This window comes from Amphiprion ocellaris, chromosome 3 (genome assembly GCF_022539595.1).
Source record: "Amphiprion ocellaris isolate individual 3 ecotype Okinawa chromosome 3, ASM2253959v1, whole genome shotgun sequence".
Lineage (NCBI taxonomy): Eukaryota > Metazoa > Chordata > Actinopteri > Pomacentridae > Amphiprion > Amphiprion ocellaris.
Genome location: NC_072768.1, coordinates 9,752,354 through 9,766,595, shown reverse-complemented (window position 1 = coordinate 9,766,595; position 14,242 = coordinate 9,752,354). Strand labels below are relative to the sequence as shown.

Sequence of the window (14,242 nt, the reverse complement as noted above, 5' to 3'; positions counted from 1 at the left end):
CTAGCAGACGTTTAAACTCTCCAAGCTCATTCTTTAGCCTGATTGTTAAAGTGTGGTGTTTGTGTTTGCCTGTAGATGATGGCTGTGAGGAGAGTTTTGTGTACAGAGACTGTATCAGTTGCTGTCCACCCACCTGTACATTTGAGAAAGAGTGTCTGGGAACCAACCTACATTGCCTGGATGGCTGCTATTGCCCCGATGGTATTTAAACAAAACGTAATCATTCGATAAATTGTGTAAATTATGCTTAATTGCTTTAATTGAACTCAAACTATCCTCTTTCTATAAAGGTCTTATCCTGCAGAACGGAACATGTATCGCTGTTTCTCAGTGCCCCTGTGTTTATCATGGAACATCATACGTACAAGGACACGTGCTTCAACAGGGCTGCAGTATTTGGTGAGTGCTGACCTGTATGACATAGTGGACATTCAGCATGCTGCTAACTTAATTTGTTTTGCCTTTTTTTTTAGTGTGTGCATGGGAGGAGTGTGGAACTGCACTGAGAATAACTGCACAGGTGAGAGTCCCCTTTAAGACCATTTAGAGACCACATAGGAAGCTGTGAGTTCAGGTCCAAAAACTTGCTTTCCTCTGTGCCTTTTTAGCGGAGTGTTCGGTGGTTGGAGATGTGTTTGTAACAACATTTGACGGCAGGATGTTTCTCCAGCCGGGAGCGTGTCAGTACGTCCTGGCGAAGAGCCGCAGCAGCAGCAGATTCACCATAACTCTGCAGTATACCACCTGTGCAGAGGTAGAACACACACGCAAGCACACTCATCAGTTCTGCAATGTCCTTTCTATGCAGATGCAGTTGACCCTCCTGTATGTGTGTGTATCAACAGCAGCAGGTGTGTATACAGTCAGTGACAGTAGTTTTGGATGAAGACGTGAGTCGTCAGATCACTTTGACAAGAGAGGGGGAGGTGATACTCGGTGTCAACCCAGCCCCTGCTCTGCCCTATGTGGATGGTAGGAGTTACACAAGTTTATATTACATGTAGACAGAGCTCACCGAAAACTCTCCTTTTTGACCTCATATTAAAAACATTTTAATCTGAAAGTCATTTAATCTATCTGTGACTTTTTTTTTTTTTAATGTTTAGATACAGTTGAAGTGCGGAAGCTGACCTCTGTGTTCACACAGCTGAGGTCAGGGATTGGTTTAAGGCTGCATTATGATGGTCGAGGTGGTCGAGTTTATGTGCACGTGGACAGCCACTGGCGCGGACAGACGTTGGGTCTTTGTGGAACTTTCAATGGAAATCTACGAGATGATTTCCTGTGAGTGCTTCCCATTTACAGATCAGTGTGGAAAACGTGACTTTAGTTGACTATATTTGTGCATGTGCAGGTCTCCAGCAGGTATGATAGAGGGCACCCCTCAGCTTCATGCCAATGCTTGGAAGGTGTCGTCTGCTTGTGTTGCCCCGGTTAACTTGCCCATTATAGACCCATGTGAGATGAACCAGCACAATGGTAATATTTTTATTATTTTTGGATGCTCTCATATTACTTATATACTTATATTTTTTTTCTTTCATTAATAATTGGAGGAAAAAAGGATTGAGGGTGACCTGTAATTCTACCAAGCCTCACATTAGGTATATATAATAGATTTAAATGCCACAAACCGTACCATACATTCTATTATTATTGATTTCTAGGTTGCACTGAGTTTTAGCGTCTGGTTATCTTGGCTTATTCAGACCAGAACTGCTAATGCTTTGTGTGTATATATGTTTCAGTATTCTACGCATCCCATTGTGAGGTGCTTCTAGGGAGCGTGTTTGCTCCATGTCACGGCTACATCAGTCCAAACATCTACCAGCAGCAGTGCCGCTATCAGGCCTGTCGCTGTGGGAGCAGCTGTCTGTGCACTGCACTGGCTCATTACACTTATCTGTGCTCCAAACATGGCGTCGACATTCATTTCAGATCACATGTCTCTGAGTGTGGTAAGTCTCCGTGGTATGTCTTCTGTTGCTTTTTTTCCCATTAATCAATTCTTCATGCTCTCTCTCTATTCATACTATGTAAATGTACACCCCCCAAAATGATTATAGATTTGAACCGTGTACACTGTATATGTAAATCACTCATAAGTTACATAAGAAACTGAGTTACCTTTGCTGAGATGTAGATTGTATGATTTTGTGTGTGGGTTGTGCAGGAGTGGTGTGTCTTGGAGGTATGCTGTACCACTCATGCGTGTCGTCCTGTGGCCGGTCCTGTCGTGCGTTGTCTGGCACTGAGACATGTAACCCTGATGACTGCGCCGAGGGGTGTGGCTGTCCAGATGGAAGTTACTATGATGATGTGCGTCAGCGCTGTGTGCAGCTGTAAGACTCAAGCACCTTATACATCATCCTCATGATGGTCATCAGTTGCCATTTAGATGAAACGACACACACGTACAGGCACAGCACATCAGCACAGAAGGCATTAGCATTAATTAGTGTAATCAAAATAATGTCATGAGCTTCTCCCCAGGTCCCAGTGTCACTGTTACTCTGTGGGTGGTGTGTCACAGCCAGGGGAGGTGACCTTCAGTGCCTCTGGCCCCTGGTGAGTCACAACTGGCCTCGGCCTGCACTGCAATTTGAAAACTCACTTTAGTTGCTCCCTAAACTGCACACAGTGGAACATACTTGCTCACACTGTCTGATACATTTGAGAAAGCAGTAAAAGCTTGAGTGATTGTCAAATGAGACGTAGAGCACTTAAACTAACCTTGTGTTTGATAACATTATTCTCCTTCCCAAACACTCACCCCTTTTTCTCTCCCTTCCTGTCTCCTCCATCAGCCTCTGCAGAAATGGGAAGATGGAGTGTGTGCCAGAGGAAAAAGGTAACCTCTCTGCACTCCCCCCTCCCTTCAGTTCCTGCTCTCGTTCATTCCAACAACAAAGTGGCGTTTCAGGCTATGTCCCTCTTGCTGAAATCAAGAGCCTTATGTCTGTAGTTGTAGCTTGTTTCCCATGACTGGCTGTTGCAGTTGATGTTTAAGACGACTGGAGCATTGATTTTCCAGGGTGTGTGTGTCTGTGTGTGTGTGCATGCACGATCATTGTAGAGCCGGATAGTGTAGAGGTCGGGGAGTGTCCGGAGGGGAAAGTGTACCACAGCTGCACTGAGCAGAGAGGAGGAGTGGCCTGTGCACCAACCTGCCGTAACCTGATGTTGAACCTTACCTGCCCACCCAACACACCGTGCATCCCTGGCTGTGTCTGCCCTCCTGGGTAATATGAGGAACCACTGCCTTCCAGTGTTGTGTATTCATTTTAAAAGGCCGTGAGATTATTTTTTTCCAGTCCCCTTGGCAAAACATACCATGACTTTTTGACTGAATTCTTATCCTCCAGTCAGCCACTTTTTTCTGTTCATTTCAGTTTGAGTATCTGTTGCAGAGACTCTAAAGAATCCATGAGATAAGTGCTTCATTGGAGTGAGCCCTTATTTTACTGTAGTCTCTACTTGCACCTTCTTGGCACTGATATGATAAACTCCACATGAAAAAGTAAAAACTTAAGAAATGAAAGTGCTAATTTCAACTATGTAGCTACAGTGCCATAAGGAAAATCACGTCTCTGCAAGTGGATTTTTATATTGCTGTGAAACCACCTGAAACTAGAAACTTGATTATGGATTATAGACAGACTCTGTATGCTCATGCTGCCGCCACTAACCTCAGACCACTGGCTGTTGTCTGTCACAGTGCCATTTGATTTTTTACAACAGATAGCGTTCACACTTACCACTGTGACTTCAGTGGAAAGGTTGGAGGGTAATTTCTGGCATCTAAAAGGCATCTGGTCTTCCTATTTAAGCTTCCAAGATGTTTGACATCTTTAATTGGGTTCAGAGCAAATAGGCACAACTCAAGTCACAGAGGAGATTGGCCTTGAATGTCCCTCATGCTAATTCTGACTTGTCTGGAAGAAAAATGGTTTCTGGTACTATGTATCCTACTGCTGAAAAGAGCTACAACACAACATGAATTTAGACACGCTTTAAGACTTTACTAGCTTGTATTTCTCTAAATGTAATATATTGGCTCTTTTAATTGGCAGGTCTGCATGTGCATTAGTGAATGATTTAATTGTGATATCGAATATGTCTAATTTGCTCTCAGGTTTCTGACAAAAGAGATTTTAATGTCAGTGAGATTCTGTGAATAAATAAAGCTTAACTAATTAAAACAGTGGCTGCCTAGAAGCTAGAGTGTTCTTTAATTTTCAATTATAATTCTTGGACAAAACAACAGGCATGAGTTTCAAATTAAGTGTTTGTATGCTGTGTACCTCTTACGTATGTCTGTGAAGGCTGGTGCTGCACCAGGGGGAGTGCTACTATCCAGAGAATTGTCCTTGTGCCTGGCTGGGACTTGAATACCTGCCTGGACAAACTGTGGAAACACCATGCTACAAGTGGTATATGCCTTTATTGTACTCACTATTTTTATTTTCCCTTTTAGAATACCTCACTCACCAGAGATACCATTGTATTACTTGCAAAATAATGTCTTTCATGTAGGATCGAAGCTTATCGCTAACCAAACAAATCTCAAAGCACTTATCATCATTCGTAGTACTAGGAGTACTGTGACATGGCATGAAGTTTTGTCCCATCTCTGTTTTCTCTTTGCCTTTCTCATCCTGCATCTGCATGTCCATCCCTTCAGTGTGTGTCACCGTGGCTACTTTAACTGCAGCTACTCTCCATGTCCAGCTGTGTGTACCGTTTACAGCGACAGACACTACCACACCTTTGATGGCCTTGAGTATGACTATCACTCTGACTGTCAGGTTTACCTGCTGAAAGTGAGTAGTCTGTCTGTGTGGATCTATACAAGTACTTTCTGTTTAGCACTATGAATTTCAAATAAATGCTTAAAATTACATAATTGACTTCCTGTGACAAATGTATCGATTCAGGCTGGGCTCTGAAAAGCTAATCGATTTGTGTCAGAGAGCTTGTGCTCTGACTATGTCACAGAATTGTGTTTGTAATAGACAGGAATGTGTTTAGAGGCAAAGGAGGAGCATCCTCAACATTTTGTAGCCAAGACTGATTTGGATCTGGGAAAGAAGATCCAAGCTTGTTTCTAATCTTGGAAGAGAGTGGGTTTAATTAGAGCCGATTAAGGTGTGTGTGTGTGTGTGTGCAGGTGGGCTTGCAGTACAGTAATGCTAGCAGACGTTGTGCAAAGCTGTAGCAGCACAAAGAAACCAGTGTTCACTTCAAACCCCAGGGCTCCTGCGCTCCCAGGGATATAGAATTAGAATTAGCAGAACAGACATTCTGATTCAAACCCGACAGACTGCCGACCACCGTGCAGAACTTAAAAGAACGGGGAAGCTGGTCAGAGCTGTGTCCTAATACCCAAGAGTTGCTTCCTGTCCTTGTCACCTCTCATGTATCCGGTATGACGTTGTTTTCTAAACTGGTAGAATCAAATTTCAAATTTGAATGTCCCCTGTGGTATTCAGGTATCACATTTCTTCCTGCTGGCTTGAGCAACAGGAATATTTTGAACAGACAAATTACCAAAAGCATTGTGGTTGTTTGTTGGACAGAGATGATAGGAGCTGACAAGACTTGTTTTTTTTTTTTTTTGCCAGAATAATATTTTGTCTTCCTCATTCACCAGAGTGCAGGAGAGCCTGAGATATCCATTGTTGCCCAAAACAAAGACTGCTATGAGAGCGGCATTGTGTGCATGAAAATACTGGTCATTCACGTGGGACTTACCAAGATCTACTTCACTGACAACTCTGGCAACCCTGTACGTGTTATACACACACAGTCACACTCTTGAGATACCAATTAAGCTATATACCTGTGTCTGTTTTCTTCTCAATATTATGTAACTTAAGTATATCAATAAAAATCCTGCTAATACCAGTCATTTTGCATGTCCTACCTTAGAGCCCTTCCACTGTTGTGGGTCGAGGGTCAGAGTTTGAGCTGTGGAAAGCAGGCTACTACACCGTAGTTCACTTCTCCAGTCAGGATCTGACTATCCTCTGGGACCGCAAGACGACTGTACACATCCGAGCTGGGCCTCAGTGGAAGGTCTGAACTAGGATTCATTTAGAAAATAAATTGAGTTATTACGAAAGGAATCCAAAAACATGACTGCCTGTCGACCTTGTTTCCTCCAGGGCCTTCTCAGTGGGCTTTGTGGAAATTTTGACAGCGTGACAGTGAATGATATGACCACGTCCAGCCACATGGAAGTCAATAATGCACAGACCTTTGGAAATAGCTGGGCACTGGGACAGGTATGAGTCAGCTCATCTCTTCCCCTTCATTGATTCTCACTTTACCCTCTTTCCTCTCTCTGTCTTTGTCCATCTCCCTCTCACTCACTCACTTCTCTCTGGGTGCCTGTTGCTCTTGTAATTTATGTGCTTGTCTCCCCTGAGTCCAGTGTGATATTTAAGAGTAATCAGACACTCGATCACCTTCTGTGTGTGTGTTTTGTGTGTTTCAGTGCGAAAGTGACTATCTAGTTGAGCGACCGTGTGAAGGGGACTTAGGAAGACAGCCGTACGCCAAAAGGGAGTGTGCTCTCCTCTACAGCGATGTCTTTGCACCTTGTCACAACGTGGTGAGTGCCATTGAAATGATGCAAACACACACACACACAAATGTCTGCATAGAGTGAATGCAGCTGTAGAAAGGTTATCTTGCTTGCAACAGGGGAGTAGAAAGTGGTAAGGGGTTATGGGAACAACTCTTAACTGATCCCAGCAAATACACGGAGATAAATGCAAAATACCACACCAGATGATTGACTACACAAATGCACAGGCACACACCTCAATGTATTATTACTGTAGAGTATTTTTATATTTGGCCAGTAGATGGAGCCATGTTTATATACACAGAAATTGCACCATTAACCACCATAAAAAGCAAAGCACTTGACTACTACTTGCCAATAATTAATAAGGTCAACTATATAGGCTTAATTATATGTGAATACTGGATCAGTAGAGATGATAAGAACATGTGTGACATGCAAGAACTAATCCTAAAACATTTCTGTTAAATCGTTATCTAGAGCTGTTTAATTAATGATAGTGTATGTTGTATTTCCCTTTGCGAATTCTCCACAGAACCTCTCTTACTTTGTCCCTCCTTAGGGAGAAACAGTCACATTTCACATTAAAAACATAATTTCTTTGCATCTTGTTATTAAATTAACAAAGTGCAAATTGTGTGGCTTCTTTGCATTTCATCTGATCTACTGCTATTTTGATAGCTTGTCATGTTCTGTTTGTAGAAGAGCTACAGATGTCTAGTCATCACAGACATGCTCACTTTGAGGAACCGTTTTGAAGAACCTCCTTTTGAAGTGTGTTTCTCCGAGGTGTTATTTCTGTATCCTCTCTACTACTTACCTTTTATGACTCATATACTGTGTGTGCTATTCTGCATTGTAACCATAGCATTAAGTTGTTGGTGGAGGGCATGTGTCTGCATCAGTCAGTCACACATTAAAACCTCCTTCTTAATATTGTGTTAATCCCTCTTGTGCTGCCAAAAAAGCTGTACACCATCAGGACATGTACACGGACGTCTGGAGGTGTCTTGTGGTGGGTGATGGAGAAATCAAATCCTTTGGGTCCTGTGGGGCCCAAGATCCTTGCAGGGTGTAGGCTTCCATGGATCAGGCTTGTTCTACCGCACTTTGGTCTCTTTGTTGTGTTCCTCGAGTTGTTCCTCAGCAGTATTTTCAGTGTGTTGGTACAAATTGTCCTGCTTGGAAAGGCTGCCCCTGTCAGGAAGGGCTGTTGCCATAGGGATATGTTCAGTCTGAAACGACGTGAAAGTGGGCTCTACACATGAAAGTAACATCCACATGAATGCCAGAACCCAAGGTCCCAGCAGAACATTACACTGTAATGAGAAAATTAATGTTATGGACTTTGTGTGTTGGTGGTTTTAATATTGTAGCTGATCGATAAAGTGCAGTAAGAAAAACATGGCCTTGGTATTTATCATTCTAAATGGGCGGCTGCACTCATACTGCTCTTTTCCAGGGTATAAGATTGTTGTTGTTTTTTTGTCTTTTGGTTGTTTTTTCATTTTTTTGTGTCAATGAGGAAAAGGCCATTTCACATAAATAAGTAAATCCAAAGGGCTTCAAGGTTCTGGGTACAGGACACAACCAAGGTGTATCTTTGTGAAGGCTGACGGGAAGCATTGATTCTCTTGCTTTCAGACAGTTTTAAAACAATATTGAGGGAATTGAGATTTAAAAGCCCAGCAAAGTTAGCCTAACTTCTCTATTTAGTGACTATTACAGATTTCTCTTCCTTATCAGAGCAAATGAAATCAGATGGAGTCCATCACTGTGAATTTCTGCTTTCAAAGCCTGCCCCTCTAAAGAAAAAACTTGCCCCATTCAATTTCAAAGTACAATAGCCACTGCTCTGAAAATTCACAATGAGTTTCTTTTGTGTGTGGTAGTGTCTGCACAATAGGGTAGGACAACTTTTCAAGCCAATGTCTGTTCTCACATCATAATTCTTACACAATTCTTACACACCCCTCTTCAGGGGTTTTTCAGATATCCTCTTGTGTACGTACTTTTTTTTTAGTGACACTTGACAAATGCTGGTGTAGAAATGATACAATTAAAGTACTATTACTGTTGAAAGTAAAATATGTATAAAGAGGAGAAAGGATAAGAAAAAGAATGCACAGACAGGTTTTATTTAGCTGGTGTGATACTATCCACACTTCCCAGATTTTATCAACACAGAATTTTAGGGGATTTTTTTCATAACCAATATAAGAATAACAAAACCTTGGCATCACTGTGTACCATTTCATTAAATGACTTTAATATTTAAATGCAACCCTGTTGCTCCAGCCAAACACACTAGCTAATCAGTAGTCTGTGCTTGTGTAAAAAAGCTCAAGATCCAGATTAGATATTGCCATGATGAAGTGTAGTATTCGTGTAGATTATGGTGGTCTGTGTCAAAAAACGGAAGCCAGTTAACCTCGCCTCTGGACAGACCAACTCTTTGCTGATGCATTTTGTCTGTCATAGCGCTCATCTGATACCTTCTGCACCAGAGGTTGACCCACATTCCTTTGTCCTAATATCTCATCACTCCCTCCTGTGTGAATTATTGAAAACTACTCACCCCCGAAACAAGACCTCCCCCAGTTTCTCTCAGCAGGATTTGGCCTGGTTCACTTTATGATTGTTTGTGTGTGTGCTTGTGGGTGTGTGTGACCAATGTATACGTGATGTGTGTACCCTCCAGGTCGATGTGGCCTGGTTCTATAGGAACTGCCTGACAGACACTTGCAACTGTAACCGTGGGGGAGACTGCGAGTGTCTCTGTACGTCCATCGCTGCGTATGCACACAAATGCTGTCAACAGGGGGTCACAATTCACTGGAGATCACCCTCTGTCTGCCGTGAGTACACACACACACACGCACACACGCACACACACAGACACACAAATATACACATAATCATAGTACATTAATTTCCTTTATGCCGGTCAAGGATGTGACCCCAGCTTATCTCTTTGACCCATTTTAATAAGTCCCTCTTTGATCAGCTAATAACATGGTTAACATTTTTAATATAATTTGCATATTCTTTTCTGTCAGATATTGTGTGTTATTACCTTTGTGTTGTTGAAATAAATAAAATCTTCTGACCTGTCCTGCTCTCTTCCAGCCTATGATTGTGAATACTATAATCAAGGTATGTATGAGTGAGAATCTTCTGCTTCCTGTTGTTTGTGGAATTTCAAACCTTCTTCAATCCTCTAAAGGCTTGTCACCACACTCATTTGCTCTCTCGCTGCCTTTACTCCCCCACAGAGCTCGGCGATGGCCCATTTTCCTTGGTGAGTGCTGCCTATAATGACACCATGTTTGGAGTGAATCGCACCAGCAGCTCAGTGTTTCCTCTAGTACGAGAGAGACCAGGGCAGTTGCCTCCTCCAGGCCTACTGTTCAACTTCATGATCACTGCAGGGCTGCAGAAAGACAGGGCGTCACGTGAGCATACACATTCACACAACTACGCACTGCCATTTTTTGGGTTTTGGGGCAAATTAAAATGAATGTACTTGTTTTCCCAGGTGTTCCTGTGGTGTCACTGGAGTCTGCGGAGAGACCAAATTATTTCCTCGTCGTGTCTGGGCGCAGCCGTCTTCAGTTGGAGCATTGGAGTCGAGGGGCGGAGTTCAGCCGCAGGGCAACCTTCATCCAGCACCAAGGGCTGTTTCTGCCAGGTCACACCTCTTTTGAGCTTGTCGGCCAACCTGGAATCTTTCTGACATTGACACGCACTGCTGCACGAGCGCAGAGATACGACACCTCAGAGGGCTTCAAAGCCAGCAGCAGCTTCTCACTGGAAGGTCAGAAACACACGCATGCAGTTAACACATGGACAGTGGCCCCAAACAGTATTTGAACAGTTAAATTATCAGTAAATATCCATCCCTTTCATTTTAGAAAACATTAGATGGACTGGTATTTGATCCAAGACTCGTTTTGGACAATTTGCTTATTTACTTATTATTTAATATAGTATGAACACAGCCCTCTAAGTGGCAGCAAATTACACAGGTTCTGATTAGTGGAGCTTGACCATCATTAATGTGATTAACTACCTCTGTGGTTACTCTGTTAGGTGCAGCTGTGTGAGCTTAAGGGCTATTAACCTAATATATTTCCTAAGTTGTTGTATTACTGTGAAATTTCAAAAGACAAGGTCAAACATTTGTTAGGACAAATGACTCTGTATCAAAAGAATAGATTTTAAAAAAGCTCTTCCATCCTCCTCAGTTGAGTATATTGTCAAAAAATTAAAAATGGAGGATTTCTGACTAAGAACAGAAGGTGCTCAGGGAGACACAACGCGACCAGCAGCAGATTGGATTGCATAATTGTGTGTAAAATCAAGAATAAATAGTAGTACAACACGTACACACAGAGGGAGTGATGCAGCAAAAACCATCCATAAGCCAAAGAACAAAACAGATGTAGGTGACCCTGCTTGCTATGGAGAAAATCCTCATCTGTGTTTTAGAGTGGGTGAACTGAAAGCTTTGCTGGTTGAAATAGAGGAAAACCTTCCCCACAGCTGTTGCAGAACCTGGCCGATTGCTTCGCCCAGATGTTGTCAAACAATTCTGAAAGCTGAAGGATGGCAGATTAGATACTAAAACAGAAGTAATCTCTAGTGGGGCCACTGTTTGCTAATATTTTGAAGTGCTGTTTTTTAGCATTGTAAAAAAGTCTTTATTCAGAATAGATAGAGTTTGCTTTAAATTTTTGTCTTCTAATGCAATGAAATCCATACCTTTCAATGTCTAGCTTAAATGTCCAAATACTTTTTGGAGCCATTGTATATCTATGCATGCACATACTGTTTACACAAATGTTAACTATTCATATGTTTTCCTATCCCCTTGCAGAGAGCACTTTTGTTATTCCTTACCGAATGATGTGTGAGTGGCGGTACCAGCCCTGTGCAAGCCCTTGTGTCCACACATGTAGTGACCCCGATGCTACACGCTGCCAGTTCCTGCCCCCGTAAGAGGCTTGGCTCATTAAAAACACTCATTATACAACCCACATAATCTATGCTCAACACAAGTGTTGAAATCATTTCTGTGTATTACAGCGTGGAGGGCTGCTTCCCACGTTGTCCCAAGAACATGGTCCTTGATGAAGTCACTAGAAGATGTGTTTACTCAGAGGACTGTGAGTACAGCCAGATTTTGTCTTAAAATTGTATTACACTAATTGCTTTTTGAATTAATACAAAATCTATGCTTATAATTTTAATCATCTTCTGTAGGTGTATCTCTTCCACCAACTCCCACACCCTTTGCATATGTGACGCGGTCCAACAGAACTACAACAACACCACCAACAACTACAACAACAACAACGACTACTACCACTACTACAAGGCCGACAACTACAACCACTACCGCCACCACAACCACTACCACCACCACTAGAGCAACAACTACCTCGTCCACTACTGTCAGGCCCACAACAACTGTAGCCACCACTACCACTCCTACTACTCCCAGTACAACGTTAGCCACTGAGCGTGTTACCACTCTGCTCATAACGACTCCTCCCACCACTATTGTTTCTACCACTGTCACTCCCTCAACACCACCAGAGACAACCACTCTCAGCACAACAGAAATTACCCCACCTCCAACCACGGTACCCACTACAACAATCACCTCAGCAACACCCTCCACTGTACCCACTGAGCCCAGTACAGTCCCCTCCACTTCCTCTCCTCCACCTCTTGCTCCCACCACCTCACCTTCCACTCCAACTCCTACCACTGTTCCCACACCACCCTCAGTAACTTCCACCCCACCTCCTCTAACGTCCCCCACCATACTGCCACCACCCACCACAGTCGTCACAACTGCCCCCACTTCCACCACTTCTGCACCTGAGACCACCACAACCACCCCTCAACCTACCCCTGCAGATACGACCGTAGAGACCACCACCGTAACAGACACTTCAACGGCAGCTGAGACAACAGCAGCACCCCTTCCAACGACTGTCGAACCCACTACTGAGCCCGTAACTACAGAAATAGTCACAAGTCCGGACACCTCTGTCATAACAGAGGAAGCATCAACTATACATCCTTTCCTCTTGCCCACTACTCCCTGCACAGTGAGTGTTGCTGCTGTAGTTAAAGCTCAGTACTTAGCCACAAACACACCATTCACAAACATGCCACACCTGCCTGGAATAGAAGATCTGTGTTAAATTGGGGAATTCGGAAAAGTTTTGTTAGATTTATAGTGTAGTTGATTACTTTAATAAAGCTGTGAGTCTCTACCTCTTGCCATCTTTTCAGCTTACTAGTAATTATAATCATAATGATGATAATAATTAATAATTTCTAACTCTTTATTATCAGTTTTAACTAGCTTGTCTATTGTTTAGGTGTCAATCCATACGATGAGAAAACATTTTCAACTTGTTTATTAACAATACAAATAAATAGAGTCAAATGGTGGCCATACAGTTAAAAAGCTAATTCAGTCATTTTATGCATTCCTTTTGGTTGTCTAGTTCTAGTGCTTATCTGTTAGCTTTGGTTAACTGTAAAGCCTGTTTAGATTCACTTATTTATTAAAACTGTATTCTCAGCTTTTTCAGTTGAGTGGAGCTTCTCTTTCCTCATGCCCCCTGGCTAATGTACCCCTGGGCTAACTGATTTTAAATGTTTATTTCAGTATAAATCAGTCTTTTTTTATTTACAACAGATACCATAGTAAGAAAAGCACAGATTTCACTAATGAAGTGAAGTGTCCTGATATCAGGATGCTAAAACTAAAGCGGCTATATGAATGTTATTAAGCAGCCATCATTCATTTTAACTGCTTTCTTACTGTGTAGAAGTGCTGTATGTGCAGATTATCAATAGCATAAAGACTGCATTGTAAAGTTATTAATTTATAAATGTACTCTTACTATAATGTTTATTTTTATTGAGGAAAAACTGCTGACAGCTGAAAGTGCAACAGCATGTAACAAAATATGTTTTTAAGCAGAAAGCATATTTGTGTCCACAGCCCCCGTACTCCTATCGTATTGATGAGTGTGCTGAGCTGATCTGTTTCAGTGGAGAGCTGCTGCTCCACAACTCGTCTCTCCACTGTCGCTACAACACCACCCCACCGCAGTGCAGTCTGCTCGGCCTGCCGATCCTCATCAACACAGACCCCTGCTGTCCACAGTGGCAGTGCCCATGTGAGTGTCTTTGTGTGCATGGAAATAAGATTTTTCAAACAAATGAGTTTTCCTTTGCTTCAATAACCTCTGTTGGCTTTTGCCAGGTCGCTGCACTGTGATGTCAGACTTGCGTGTGATCACATTTGATGGTAATAATGTGGCCTTGTATGACAACGGCTCTTACATCTTGGTTAACCTGCCCAGAGAGACTATTATAGGCACTGTGGAGAAATGTCCAACTAGTCAGGTAACATGCAAAGTAAACAATGATCTTCATCTCAACATACCTCATAGAAACTTACGATTGATTACAGTGAAATGCTTTGTTTTCTTTGTAGAGTGTAAACTCCATTAGGCGAACCGTGAGTACAGTTTCTGTCATTGTGTTTATATGAGGGTGAACAGCTGTTTTATATATTCAGCAAATGTAATCTTGTCTCATTATAGTCTCTAATTTCCA

General features: G+C 42.4%; 1 protein-coding gene across 1 annotated transcript in view; it reads left to right on the top strand.

Annotated features, from left to right (window-relative positions):
* The window catches only part of otogl (otogelin-like), a 28,088-nt gene that overhangs the window by 6,783 nt on the left and 7,063 nt on the right, over positions 1-14,242 (top strand). The window contains exons 12-39 of the mRNA XM_035950536.2: positions 76-201; positions 291-399; positions 474-520; positions 609-754; positions 846-972; positions 1,107-1,284; positions 1,355-1,479; positions 1,749-1,958; positions 2,174-2,342; positions 2,494-2,568; positions 2,808-2,851; positions 3,077-3,242; positions 4,326-4,433; positions 4,685-4,823; positions 5,654-5,788; positions 5,932-6,078; positions 6,168-6,287; positions 6,500-6,616; positions 9,294-9,450; positions 9,722-9,748; positions 9,868-10,047; positions 10,131-10,409; positions 11,472-11,589; positions 11,681-11,760; positions 11,858-12,714; positions 13,623-13,800; positions 13,887-14,029; positions 14,121-14,144. Of these exons, the coding sequence (XP_035806429.2) occupies positions 76-201; positions 291-399; positions 474-520; positions 609-754; positions 846-972; positions 1,107-1,284; positions 1,355-1,479; positions 1,749-1,958; positions 2,174-2,342; positions 2,494-2,568; positions 2,808-2,851; positions 3,077-3,242; positions 4,326-4,433; positions 4,685-4,823; positions 5,654-5,788; positions 5,932-6,078; positions 6,168-6,287; positions 6,500-6,616; positions 9,294-9,450; positions 9,722-9,748; positions 9,868-10,047; positions 10,131-10,409; positions 11,472-11,589; positions 11,681-11,760; positions 11,858-12,714; positions 13,623-13,800; positions 13,887-14,029; positions 14,121-14,144 (4,331 nt within the window). The remainder of the gene's footprint in view (positions 1-75; positions 202-290; positions 400-473; positions 521-608; positions 755-845; positions 973-1,106; positions 1,285-1,354; positions 1,480-1,748; positions 1,959-2,173; positions 2,343-2,493; positions 2,569-2,807; positions 2,852-3,076; positions 3,243-4,325; positions 4,434-4,684; positions 4,824-5,653; positions 5,789-5,931; positions 6,079-6,167; positions 6,288-6,499; positions 6,617-9,293; positions 9,451-9,721; positions 9,749-9,867; positions 10,048-10,130; positions 10,410-11,471; positions 11,590-11,680; positions 11,761-11,857; positions 12,715-13,622; positions 13,801-13,886; positions 14,030-14,120; positions 14,145-14,242) is intronic.